Here is a 12,233-nt window from a genome sequence, read left to right as displayed (position 1 = left end):
TTGACAAAGTGGTGAATGACCTCACAAGACACCATGAAGCCCCTCCTAAATCCTATAACTCCCCCAAAACTTGTGTGATGGAAAAATAATTATATCTTGTATTATTGACATCAAATGAATTATAGTAATCGCGGCCTTTATGTTCAAATATCAGCCCAACTATAAGTGATACAGAAATAGTCTGCTCGTATTCCCTGAACGCAGTAGGTGACTATACTAATAGTACTAATAAGTACTTTTTCAAATGTTTTATGCAGGCAGTGGAAAAAGCGGGCCTTCACCACGTTACCAACGCTACTGGAATGACGGAACACACGCCAGCAGACGCCGCAGCAGAAATGTTCACGTGGGCCCCAAAATGTGGTGAGTCAGATTATGTAGCAATGGAGGGAGGTAAAATCTTTAAATTGAGCTTTTGTGGCTTCATCTGACCTATCTTTATGTATGGTTAATCTGCAAGCACTTTGGTATTCTTCCAAATCAGACGTGCTATCAGAAGGGCTAAGTCAGAAGATGTCTCAACAATTCCAAAAATACGCTTCATCATAGGAAACGACCTCTGGCTTCTTGACTCATTCTCTTTGGTTGATTATAGGGAGATGATTCATGACACTATTTCCTCAGAGCTCCACAAGTTAAAGAATGTCTTTGTACTGATTTCTTAACATACAGCACACATTGAGCTAGCACACTTCCTCGTCACGTCGAAGGCAACAAGAACATAAGCATGACCGCATCTAGGGACAATCTGGCCCATTTAAACATTGTAAAACTCAAATGTGGCCCTCGAGCAAAACTTTACCGACCCCTGATTCAGTCTTGTTCATTTTCCAATGTCGGCCTTGTGGTGGACAGGCTGTCCAGGGTGTGTCCTCTGTTCTTGCCCAATACCACCTCCAGATCTGCGTAACATCCACAATTGATTTGTTGCAGATAAGGGATGAAAGGAGAATAACACAATGCCTGAGGGAAAATTCTGCCTGCATAATTTAAAAAGTAACCAACTCAAATACTTTTGTGTTGAGTCACTGGGTTAAATTCCCATGAGTTACACTTTGAGACGGGTAAGATGACCTTCCGTTGAGTGTTCTCACCAAATGAGAAACTTTAAAAACAACAGTAAACAATCTATTCATAGTCCATGCCCACATTTTGCCAGCAGAGGGCGCTCGGACTCAAGTATTGACCTAACTGTACGTTTTTAATCTCTTAATTATGATTCTATTTTGTTTTTAATGGTAGTACGCTATAGTTAAATGCCAAAGCGCGCTTGTGGCCAATATTTGTTATGTTTGGGTGCCTTCAGCTAAGCTATTATTTGCACAATCAGAGCCTGAGGGCAAGTATGCAACAAAGCAAGACTTCTCCCTATCTTACCTTGAAGATCTAGGCAAGTTATTTTCTAAGCTAGTAATTTTCTCTCAAACACTAGTTACACACATGCACATTCCTCAAAATGCATTTGCATTATTAAAAGACGTGATAGCACAGTATGAACATAATGTAGCTTTATTCATGGTGAGAAACACATGTCATTAAGACTTACATTTTGTTTGAGCCCACAGACTCAAATAGTCTAGTTTGGTCTACAAAAAAAAAAAGCAAAGCTTTTCACCCAGTGTAGATTACAATACTGCAGATAAGCACAACACAAAAAGCTTGCTTCAATGTTTCCCTTCTTACATTGCAGACACAACAGTCCACTCACACCACCTTAGAAAAGTCACCAGGACAACTCACTATTTTTGAATCATATGATTTTAAATGTTAGCGGCGTTAAACCTGAGTATTACACTGTAAATACGTACAGTGGTGTTAATGAGCACACCTCGAGTTTTGACATTCTGCATACCAAATCTGTCCATCTGGGAGTTTGCTGGCATCAAGTATCATAGGTACACAATTAGTGCGAATGTGTGTTTGAATCACAATGTGTACGAGAAAAATGAGAATAAAAAACAACAACTTTGGTTTTTCATCTTATCCATTGACATGCTATTCAACACAAAACCTCAAAATAGTTCAATTTCCATAGGGCGCCAGTTGAAAGTACACAAAACTGGCCGCACAGCAAAATGATACACAACTTCAATATCACATTTCAGTGGTTAAAGTAACAACAAAAAGCACGTATCTATCTGCATGTCAACATTAGTTCTTCAACCGCCTGCCAAACATTCCACTACATTAAAGTTTGAAGAGAAAAAAAAAATCTAAAAAAAAAAAAAAAACATCAATACACAAATGATCCAAAACTAGCACTGTGCTCTCATTTTGTAGTTTTTAGTAAAAGAATTCCATTAAAGTAGATTAGTTTGGTGCGTAACAATCTGCATTTTTTTTTTTTTTTTTAAACACCCAAATATGCAAAGTTTTTACACAAGGCAAAATCAACAAATCAGGAGAAAATAAGCACAGGTTACAACATTCAAGTGAACTGAATTAATGTTTTACATTTACACATGAAATCCTATCCACAGGAACACACAAGTATGTACAGTGATGCTTAGAGCCACACACTTTTGTCTTGTCGTGCGCTTGACCCAGCGTATCAAAGTCCCAGGAAATTAATTACTGTACCCAATAAAATATAGTACATACCTAAGGGCTACTCCCAGTGACACACAGTGTCACACACATTAGGCATTTCCCCCCCTTCATTTAAATAAAACTGTTTTCATAATATACATTTGATATTTAATTTACATTCAAGGTAGAGATACAATTTGTATCAACAAGTAAAAGTCAATTCTAGACATTTGTGGCTTGGTTGTTTGCGGCACTTACAAAAGAAGGAATGCGGGGGACACTGAACTAGTAGTACGAGAAAAGCATTTTCACAAATCTGAATCATATTAGATCAAGTTGTGTTTTTTGTGAGTTTGTGGCTCTTGGGTACAGCCTAGAACAAGTTCGAAATATATTGAAATTAAAAAAATGATTAAATGTATAGTGTACATCTTGTGATTTGATATCCATTTTATGGAGAGAAAATTTCCTCAAATAGTGGCTTCTGCTGGAATACATCATGCCCAAATTAATTGCGCATTGCATTTCAAAAAATAAACGCTATTAATGCCTCTTTCTTTAAAAAAAAATAAAAAAAAGGGGGGCCTTGTTGACGTGTAATTTATTATCATTTGTTGAAATTGATAAATCATGGTTGACCATTGTAGTTGAGTTCAAAATGCATTCCAGCCTACTATATGAGGAAATATGGTAATCTGGTTGAAACTGGATCAGATCTGACCTTGCTGAATAAAACACAATCATTTTAATTTCAATTGAGTTGAGCTGCGATGTGGCTCGAGATAAGATTATGTAGTCATCAGTGCAATTAAAAGTCACTAACGATAGTTGTTCTTTTTTTCTCTCTATCGCTTCACACCAAAAACATTTTCTTGGAATGTGTGACAAAATAACTAGGGGGGGGGTGGCACGCAAACGTTGAGCCAAATGCCAGAAACAACGGCGACAGCAGCCTTGCAATCTGATTGTTTCATATGAAGAAACATTTAGGCAGTTTGTTTTCACCTTCTCATGAACAGACAAGCTGGCCGAAAGTGGCCTTGTCCCTTTTCATGAAAAAAAAAAAAAAACAAAGTCAGCAAAGCCCAAAAAATTATTTGGACTATACACATTCATTTTTTTTTCTTTTTTTAAGTTTATACACTCAAGTTTTATCTAACATTAGAGACGAGTCTATATTTTTAAAGACTCACCATTGAGAAAAATAATCAAGCTCACACAAATTCCCAATTAAAGAGTAATACCACTTTATGTGGAAAAATCTGTGTGGCACTTTGGCATTTTGTACTTCCGTTTGAGAGTCAGGCGCTCATACAGATTTACTCAAGTGGCATTTCCCTTTAAATGCATTTAGAGCGTCACCTTGCAGTTGGGCTAGCTTTAGATGATACCCGTGACCTTTACCTGCAGTGCTATCTTGAAGTTCAAAATCCCTAATTGTACAATTTGAAATAGAATTTTTGTAAAAAAATCTAGTCCAAAATTCAAACGGGTACTGTTTAAGGCCCACATTTGTAGCAATTAGCTTTGAATGCTAATGTCAACACATCATCATGTAAAGCCACCCAAAAGACACCCATTGTTAAACAACTCAAGGTGCATACTTTGAACATACAAAGTTTTACAATGCAGTTTTCACGACTGCAACTTTATATACACGTACAAGTTTTCACAAAATATATCGCTATTAGAAGAGAATAGACGCTTGCCAGCAGTGACCACTGGTTTTTTTGGCCAGTGAAGTGAAAAAGTGAAAGCATCCTGAGAGCAATGCGCTGCAAGGCACAGCCAAACTGTAATCGAGCCATCCACTCTCACAATAAAAGCCAAACATCATAAACATGCTTTCTTGCATTCGCGTCACTTCTTTGTTTTTCTTAATAATTATACAACCTCTCCAGTCATGGATGGATTTTTAATCTATCCATGTAAATATGACAAGCAAAGCCATGTGCAAACTTGATGGCAAACATGTTTTTCCCAGTAATCTTTTTACTATATATGCATTGTGATCATCCATCTTAGTGTGATATTTTTACTACATCTAGTTTACTGTTTATTCGTTTCACAACTGCTTTGCAGCTTTTTAACAATATAATAGCACTGACTGACTTAAAAGTAAATTGTAAGCGGGCTTGGAAATACCTCAAGAATAGTCTTCAAGCTAAAGCCCACCAGAAATAAAAGCCGTCCCACCTTTGTGTGAAGTCAGTCCATGTAAGTGCATGTAAAAGTAGTCTTTGATAGAAATGAGCAACAAACAGCTCCACTGACAACCTCAAAAAGTTCAGAGATCATTCGTTTTTTTAAGATCACATACTATACGTAGCCTGGGAATAAAAAAAAATAAATTAAAAAAAAGTGTTATTGTGATAACATTGTATTTGCGATGGGCCGCAGAAACACCCAAGTACTTCATTCAGACTAGAGAAACTAAGCTAATTAAAAAAAAATAATAATAAGAGCGCTGTATCTAAAAGCCTAAAATACATATTATATATTATTTTCACAAGTAATCTGACAAAAAAAAAAAATACAACCAGAAATGAGAACTAATCCCAATTATGTGAAGCAAAATGAAATGTGACGTCAAAATAATGACCGATTTTTTTTTTGGCATTATTTAGCAGCTTATAAATGACAGAAATAATGGCTTTTGTGTGAATTATATGTACATAGATATAGACGTGTGCACCTGTGGATACAAGACAAATCTCTTTTTGGCTTGCTTTGTGCACGGTCGAATTCTACCAAAATATTTGCTTTGTGAAACTGAGAAAATAGATTTCTGATATAGTGCTTTACGTTTGAAAGTAGGAGGCTTCAGTGACAAAGACGTTCATTGAAGAAGACTAACGCGTGAGGTCATTCAGATATAAGGCCATTAAATATCATAGTTCATGCTTGGAGGTATGTGTGTACCTCCCTCTTACTCGTGTTAAAACAAATGAACACACCAAAAAAAAATTGTTATTTACAGCAGAGGCAAAGCTAAAGAAAGTTAGTAATATTTGTACTGCAGCGCAAACATTCACAGCACATCCATATGACCTGAACAGGATGTCTTAATGTGGATAAAACATAGATAGTGTTCAATAAAGGGGAGTCAACCCCAACATTTTCTTTACAATAATGTTGTTTGTGCCCCCACTAATCTAAACACAGCATTTCGATTAAGAAGCAAAGTTCACCCCATTTTATCCAGCTCAGGGGGCGGCCATTTTGCCACTTGCTGTCGGCTGAAAATGACATCACAGTTGCCTCAGGTTGGTTTGTGAAGCTGAGCCGTGATTGGTTGTGACCTGAGACCTGGCAACTTTGTTGTCATTTTCAGTCGACAGCAAGTGGCAAAATGGCCGCCACCCGAGATAGATAAAGGTGTATTTTGCCTGCATTTTTTCCAGAAACATAACATTAATCAGAACACCGTGTTTTGACTAGTTAGGCTGCACAGAACATACTTTTTTTTTTTTTTTTTAGGTTGATTTCCCCTTTAAATGAATCCAAATGCTAAAAAGCAGCAACTGGCGTCATGTTGCCAAGTGGGTCAAAGATTGTAATCAAATGACAGATTTTACATAAGTGCAACCTCAAATGATGTTGCAGGAGAAAGTCCTTCTATTTAAAAATCTTATTTTAAAAACTGAAAGGAAACTTGGCTCCTGGTCAGGTGTGATAGATGTGTTATGGAAAAAAATACAATTGTCCTTTTACAAATGTACTACACTTTATATAAATGTGTAGCCTTTTATGTCTTACAATTGTGTTTAAAAAATTTCAGACAAACTTTATCTATGCTGTTGACTTAATGTCGTTTTGCTGATGGAAAACCAGAGAGCTGGATTTTGCAGCAGAGACATTAAAAAAAAAGAACTCCTGAGGGCAAATGATGCACATTTGGCAACATTTATCAAGTGCCTGTTGTCTTTGCAACCAAAATGCTCAAATCTCTGTACTAAATTTCCACCTTAGTGACAAGACCTCAAATTTGTGACAATGACAGCTGCCAGTTGTTGGGGGTCTGTCAAATGGGGGTTCTTCTCCATCACCGAATGGACCACGTAAGCGGGAAAAATGTTGCAAAGGTTCCGATATGTTTGATACTGGTGCTCTGGGACGACATACCGTTCTTGGTGTTCCGCTGCAGCTGAGGCCTCCCACGGCACGTTCCAAATTTGCTCCATTTTGTCAGGCATGCTGCGGACCATGACCCGCTCGCAGCACGGCATCAGGCTGTTGCTCAGAGGGTACGAGTGGTATCCGTAAGACTCGTTTCCGCAGGGGAGGGGGTCCCAGCTCGCGTGCTGCTCGCGGCACAGCGGCGGTCTCCTCTGTCTCATGGGGTTGCTGTCGTACAACCTGGAATCGGATACGCTGTCCATACGGGTCATGCCGAGGGAGCGCGTCGGCTGCGAGGACAGCGGCGGGAGGACGTTCTGAGCGACGGGGTAGTCCCCGGGGCAGCTCGACCTGGCCCCCACCGCCACGTGCTGGATGTGCGGAGCCATATGAGGGGCAGGCTGCTTCCGCGGACCCTGCTTGGGCTCCTCGGGCCCGTAACTTTGCACCCTCGTGAGCGCTTCGTGCCGAAAACCGAAAGTCTGCATTCTCCCCGTTGCCGGAGACTGCTGCTGGCCCTTCATGCTCTCCTCCAAGCTCCCATCCACAGAGCTGGGGTACATGTCGCCATAAGAGGGGAAAGAGTCACTGTTGGAGTGGCCGAGGCAGGACTCGGCGCAGTGGCTGCGAGTTCTCTGGCACACCACGTGCTCGTGCTCCATGCTACAGAAACTGTCGACGTTGTGCATACTGCTCATGCTCATGTTTGAGAAGTCACTGTGCAGTGAATAATAGCCGTGGTCGCTGACCGAGTCATACTTTGGGAACTGCTCGCTGTATGTCACAGAAGCGCCGTGACTGTTGGTTACCAAAATGGGAGGGTACTGCACACTGGACATGTGCTCCAGCGAACTGTGCGAGAACTGCAAAGAACCTGGCACCGGGCTGCTGGCGGATCGCGTGTTCAAGGCCCCGGCCGCGTGGCTCTTGACGGGCTGCATGGTGGGCACGCTGAGAGCGGTCACAAGGGAAGGCACTGAATTGGTCTCAGACTTCCTCATGACCGAAAGGCTTTCTGGAGACTCGCAGGCCACCGAGCGGATGCTCGGGTCCGACTGGCGTTTGGGTGCCACGCGTTTGACTTCGGAGTTGCCGTCCCTGGTCACCATCGCCGGCCCGGTGCCGTATTTGGCTAAGGCCCCCTCGCTCATTGTCTTGACTGCAGAGAGTTTGGCGAAGGCCCGCAGTTCGTCAGCCACCGACCGCAGCGGCTGATTGACTCGCTCTGGATGATAATATTTGCACTTGTGTCCATATGTGCACTTTTTGCCTTTTTAAGGACACAAAGAATCAAGTCAGCAAGAAACAAATCGACTCAGTCCAATAAAATGAAGTGACTCACCATAGGGGCATGGTTGTTTTTTATGCTCTGGGACAACAGGACGCTTGCGGAGGAAATTTTCCAAGCTCGGACCATGTCTTCCCAGTGGATCATCAGGTGGCATAAATCTAAAAAACATCCAAATGTCATTCGCATATTTCAAGCATCCCATGATTTCATGTCGACTCAAACACAGCTCCTTACTTGTCATTGACGAATGAATACATTAGGAGTCGTTCCTCGATGAACTTCTTCCACTCTGGTTTTTCATTTTGCAAGTCTCTGTAGTTGTCGTTGGACACGATAATTCCATCAGAATCATAAGCCAGCTTCACTATGAAGCGATCGTCATAGCACACCACTCTTCTGCCTTGGACCCTCCGAGATGGGGTGAAAACCAGGATCTTCTCTTTTTCGAGCTTGCGTAAGATTTCTTGATCTGTGAGGGCAAATGCAGCGTTTACTTTTTTCTTTTTTCATACAACTTCCCAACCCAAAACATGTTTGCTACCTGTAATGAGGGCATCAGGCCTGGACTGCTCTTTTCTCCATGCTGGGACAAACACAGTGATGTCTTTGTGCCCTTTCTCTATGAACCATTCGACAGCAAGTTGGATACCACGGCAAGAGAAAACCTCTTTGTTTCCATGGCTGAAACAAAAAAAAAAGATTTTGCCGTTTCCCTCATATTAACATATCAGCTCAGTAAAACTTATTTGCATCTTACCTCATTGCCACATTTGATCCATCGATGACAATCGGCCTGAGGTTATCGTAAGGGTCCACAGATTCCTCTTCCACAGACACTTCGGGACTAACAGTCTCTTTAACGCACGGCGTGAGCGACAGCGACGCCGATGCGGCCGCCGCCGTGCTGCAAGGTTGACTTTCGGGCTCCACTTTGTTCCCGAGTCTCACCAGCTCAGCAAGAATGTCATTAATGAGAGCAGCGGCCCCCACTTTACTGAGCACCATCTCCACCTGCTCTCCAGAGTAGCCCAGCTTCAACGCAAAGTCCATTTTTGTCTGGTAATCTTTCTTACTGGCCGCTTTGACGGCTGATCCCGCTGCGGTTTCATCCTCACGGGAATCTTGCACCGTGCTACTCTGGGAAAAACTGGGCCGGTCCAGGCACGGAGAACGACACAGCTGCCGATGGGGCTTTGTCACCACTGCCAAGGGCTCCCACTTTTTGCTGCTGTTCACCTGAGCCTTCTGCCGCAGCTGCTCCTCAGCGTCACTATCCGAGCTGCTGCCGTCCTCGGGCTCGTCGGCGGCATGCCGGTCCCTGCTTGAGTCAATGTTCTCCTCCCTGCATGGGTGCTTTTCCATTTTGAGCCTCTCCGACGCAGAACATACTGTCACGTTTGCTTCAACACTTTGGATTTACGCCCCATGCTTCTTCCTCACCTCAGATCCAACCAAGGAATCTTGTTCATTGCTAGACTTTGAAAAACTCCTCGAGTCGGAAGGAAAGATAGTGCTCTTCCCTGTGTGAACTACTTAAACCTGAGAGAGAGCGAAAAAAACAAACAAAAAAAAATTTTGTTATACAGTGGCCAAATATAATTAATTATAAACAGACATGGTGCCTTGAAAGTCACAGAAAAAATTAACAGACAAATCTGAATGCTGTAACACAACCTAGATGTACTTCTTAAAAACAATGTGGATTATTTAATTAAATAACGTTTCTCTTGTCATTGGTATGCAGCGAGATTATTACCAAATAGGAAAATGTGAATATTCAGAAAGTGACAACACGAGCATTCTGAAAGCCATTCTAACCTTTTCCCACGTCACGTTGACAGTTGCACTTTTCAATCAATGTGTTGTGAGCATTACATAATACAGTTTTAGATTCATACATGTGCAGTACAACAACAACAAAAGCAGCCAACCAGCGTCACTATCCGCCTCCCGGTGGATAAGGGAAAAAAAGAGAATAATGAAACGGACCACAAATATTTCCCTCTTCCTGCAGTCTATTGCTTTTTAAATAATAGGGGGAAAAAAAGCAAGCACAGTCTGTTAATGTACTGTAGAACAGCCCTCGCCTTGAAGCACAAAAGCAACATTGAAGGCAGACACGCATGAGTGCATAGAACCTGAGACAGTGTGGGCTGATCAGTGTGCATCAGTGTGCCGCCAGCCTTCTCAGCGACTGAACATTGCTTGGCAACTCATCTGTTATGTTCAATGAGTGCACAGCTTACAGCACAAAATATGTTTTGTTACAGAGCAAAAATCTAAATCAACTTAGTAACGAGCCAGTTTAGGTGGAGAGCAGATACAACACTGCCAGATTCAAGAGGCGCAGCCCATGATGTGTGTTGCCTAGCAACACGGCCGTGTCATCAGCTAACTCCTTTTTACAAGTCACGACTAAGGCAAACACAGCTCATCATCTCTCTTCAGGCAGCCAGTAAATGCACACTTTCAAATACACTACTCTTTGCATTGCAACTCTTAAGGCAACATGATCCTTAATAAAAATGGACTTTACTCCACAGATTTCTGTCTCAAGCAACCATTTTAGCAGAGCCCAATGTAAATTAAATAATATATTCAGGAATAGGAAATGGAAACTCATTCCAGAAAATGCAGAAGGTAGTGAATTTTATAAGCTTTGCATTTCTTTGATGACAGCAATAAAACATTTTAGTTTTCCAATCAACTTAGGAAGAAGGCATTTAGGCTTTGTAATGAGGGTAAAGTCATTCAATCATCTTTGCATTGGCGGGTTTCTTTAGGTGGTTTGTTTGACATTGATTGGGATCCAAAATTGACATCTTCAGATTTATTCCCTATCCCCTATTTAGTGAATTTGCTACTTTGTAGTATTGTTTGAATAGGTCCAGTGGTCACTTGCAGTGGGAGCTATCATACAAACATTGCCAAAATCCTTTCTTTGTATTATTTTATAAGATACAAGCTACTGAACACATAAATGCAAAAATATTGAATACGGCAGGTCCATCAGCTGACATTGATGTACGTTGCAATTATGTGAAATCAATAACTCAATTAACTTCATGCCTGAGTATTGATCAACCTTAAAATTAAGATTGGAAAATAAGATTTTCAAACTATTTTGAGGTAACTTAAACATCTGATAAACTGGCACTGTACTGGAAACTAAAACCACAATAATGAACACATTCTGAAATCAATTCTTCTGACAGTATCATTCGAAACTTACCTAGTCATCATCCAATCACATTATGCTCTCCTCAAATTTAAATCGCGCTGAATAACATATTGACTAATTGTGTGTAGATTTAATGAATTACATTTCAAGCCGGTATGATTGACGTGATGATCTGGTATAGCAATACTAGCATGATTTAAAGTTATCGATTCCACTAGAACTGGATATTAATAGACTAATGATATAAAGAATTCCAACGAGTCACGGCTTGTACTTTAAATAGAAACTTCGGTTACTTTGATAGCATTCATTTTCAAACGTGTTACGATATAATCCACGTCAATAACAACGTTGTATCATGTCATCCAAAACAAGAACATCGCGCCTTACAATGCATGGTAAACACAAAACCACAGGAGAGTACATATATTTATTTTTAATGCATAGATTATTTTAGAAATGTCACACTTTTACACACAAATAATCGCCTAAACATCATTTAGGCCCTGAGTTAGCACAGGCTTGCTCTGTGGACACTTAGCCAGCTGGTGTCAACATGTTAGCCACATCTACTAACTAGATTAGCTTTCTTTGATTTCTAATTTTTTTTTTAATGGCTAAAAAGTAGCACGACAAGCAGCCACCAGGAGGAGTTGGTAGTTGAACTACGCACCACGACAAGCAGTTGTCTGCACAACATGAGCCAATGAATAGCTCCAGATGCTAACTTTAACATACGCTTGCGAGCGTGTGTTAGCTTTTAGCTGACGCGCTCCTGCTAATATTTTCCACGTAACTTGAGATAAAGTTATCAAAAATATCATCTTACGCTGCGTCGAAGTTGCGGCGACATAGCGGGACTCGTGCGTGTGCAAGAGAGCGCACGTAACTGGGCGCGATCGTTGCCATGCAGCAGGAGCAGGCTCACCATGTTGCTGTCATCCTCCTCGCCCGCTCCACGGATGTTTGGCTGTCATTGGCGCTGCTCTGCTGTCGCAGTTTGCTCAAGGTTGCCAGATCACGAGAGGATGCTCGCTGATGACACCTCAGCGCGCTCCTTCCACAATGTAGGGGCGCAGATAGGATTTTGGAACTGGGGGGGTGGGGTGGCCG

General features: G+C 41.3%; 1 protein-coding gene across 1 annotated transcript; it reads right to left on the bottom strand.

Moving 5' to 3' along the window:
* Nucleotides 1–1,493: 1,493 nt before the first annotated feature.
* zc3h12b (zinc finger CCCH-type containing 12B) lies at nucleotides 1,494–12,194 on the bottom strand. The gene is made up of 6 exons (XM_049742139.2): nucleotides 11,950–12,194; nucleotides 8,697–9,478; nucleotides 8,481–8,620; nucleotides 8,174–8,408; nucleotides 7,991–8,097; nucleotides 1,494–7,918 (listed from the first exon to the last, which is right to left on the bottom strand). Exons 2-6 carry the CDS (start codon nucleotides 9,299–9,301, stop codon nucleotides 6,498–6,500), a joined length of 2,508 nt encoding a protein of 835 aa, XP_049598096.1. The 5' UTR covers nucleotides 9,302–9,478; nucleotides 11,950–12,194; the 3' UTR covers nucleotides 1,494–6,497.
* Between the last annotated feature and the right edge of the window lie 39 nt (nucleotides 12,195–12,233).

Source organism: Syngnathus scovelli, chromosome 15 (assembly GCF_024217435.2).
Source record: "Syngnathus scovelli strain Florida chromosome 15, RoL_Ssco_1.2, whole genome shotgun sequence".
NCBI classification, from domain to species: Eukaryota; Metazoa; Chordata; class Actinopteri; order Syngnathiformes; family Syngnathidae; genus Syngnathus; species Syngnathus scovelli.
The sequence above is the reverse complement of the archived record's forward strand: the minus strand, read 5'-3'. Positions and strand labels throughout refer to the sequence as shown.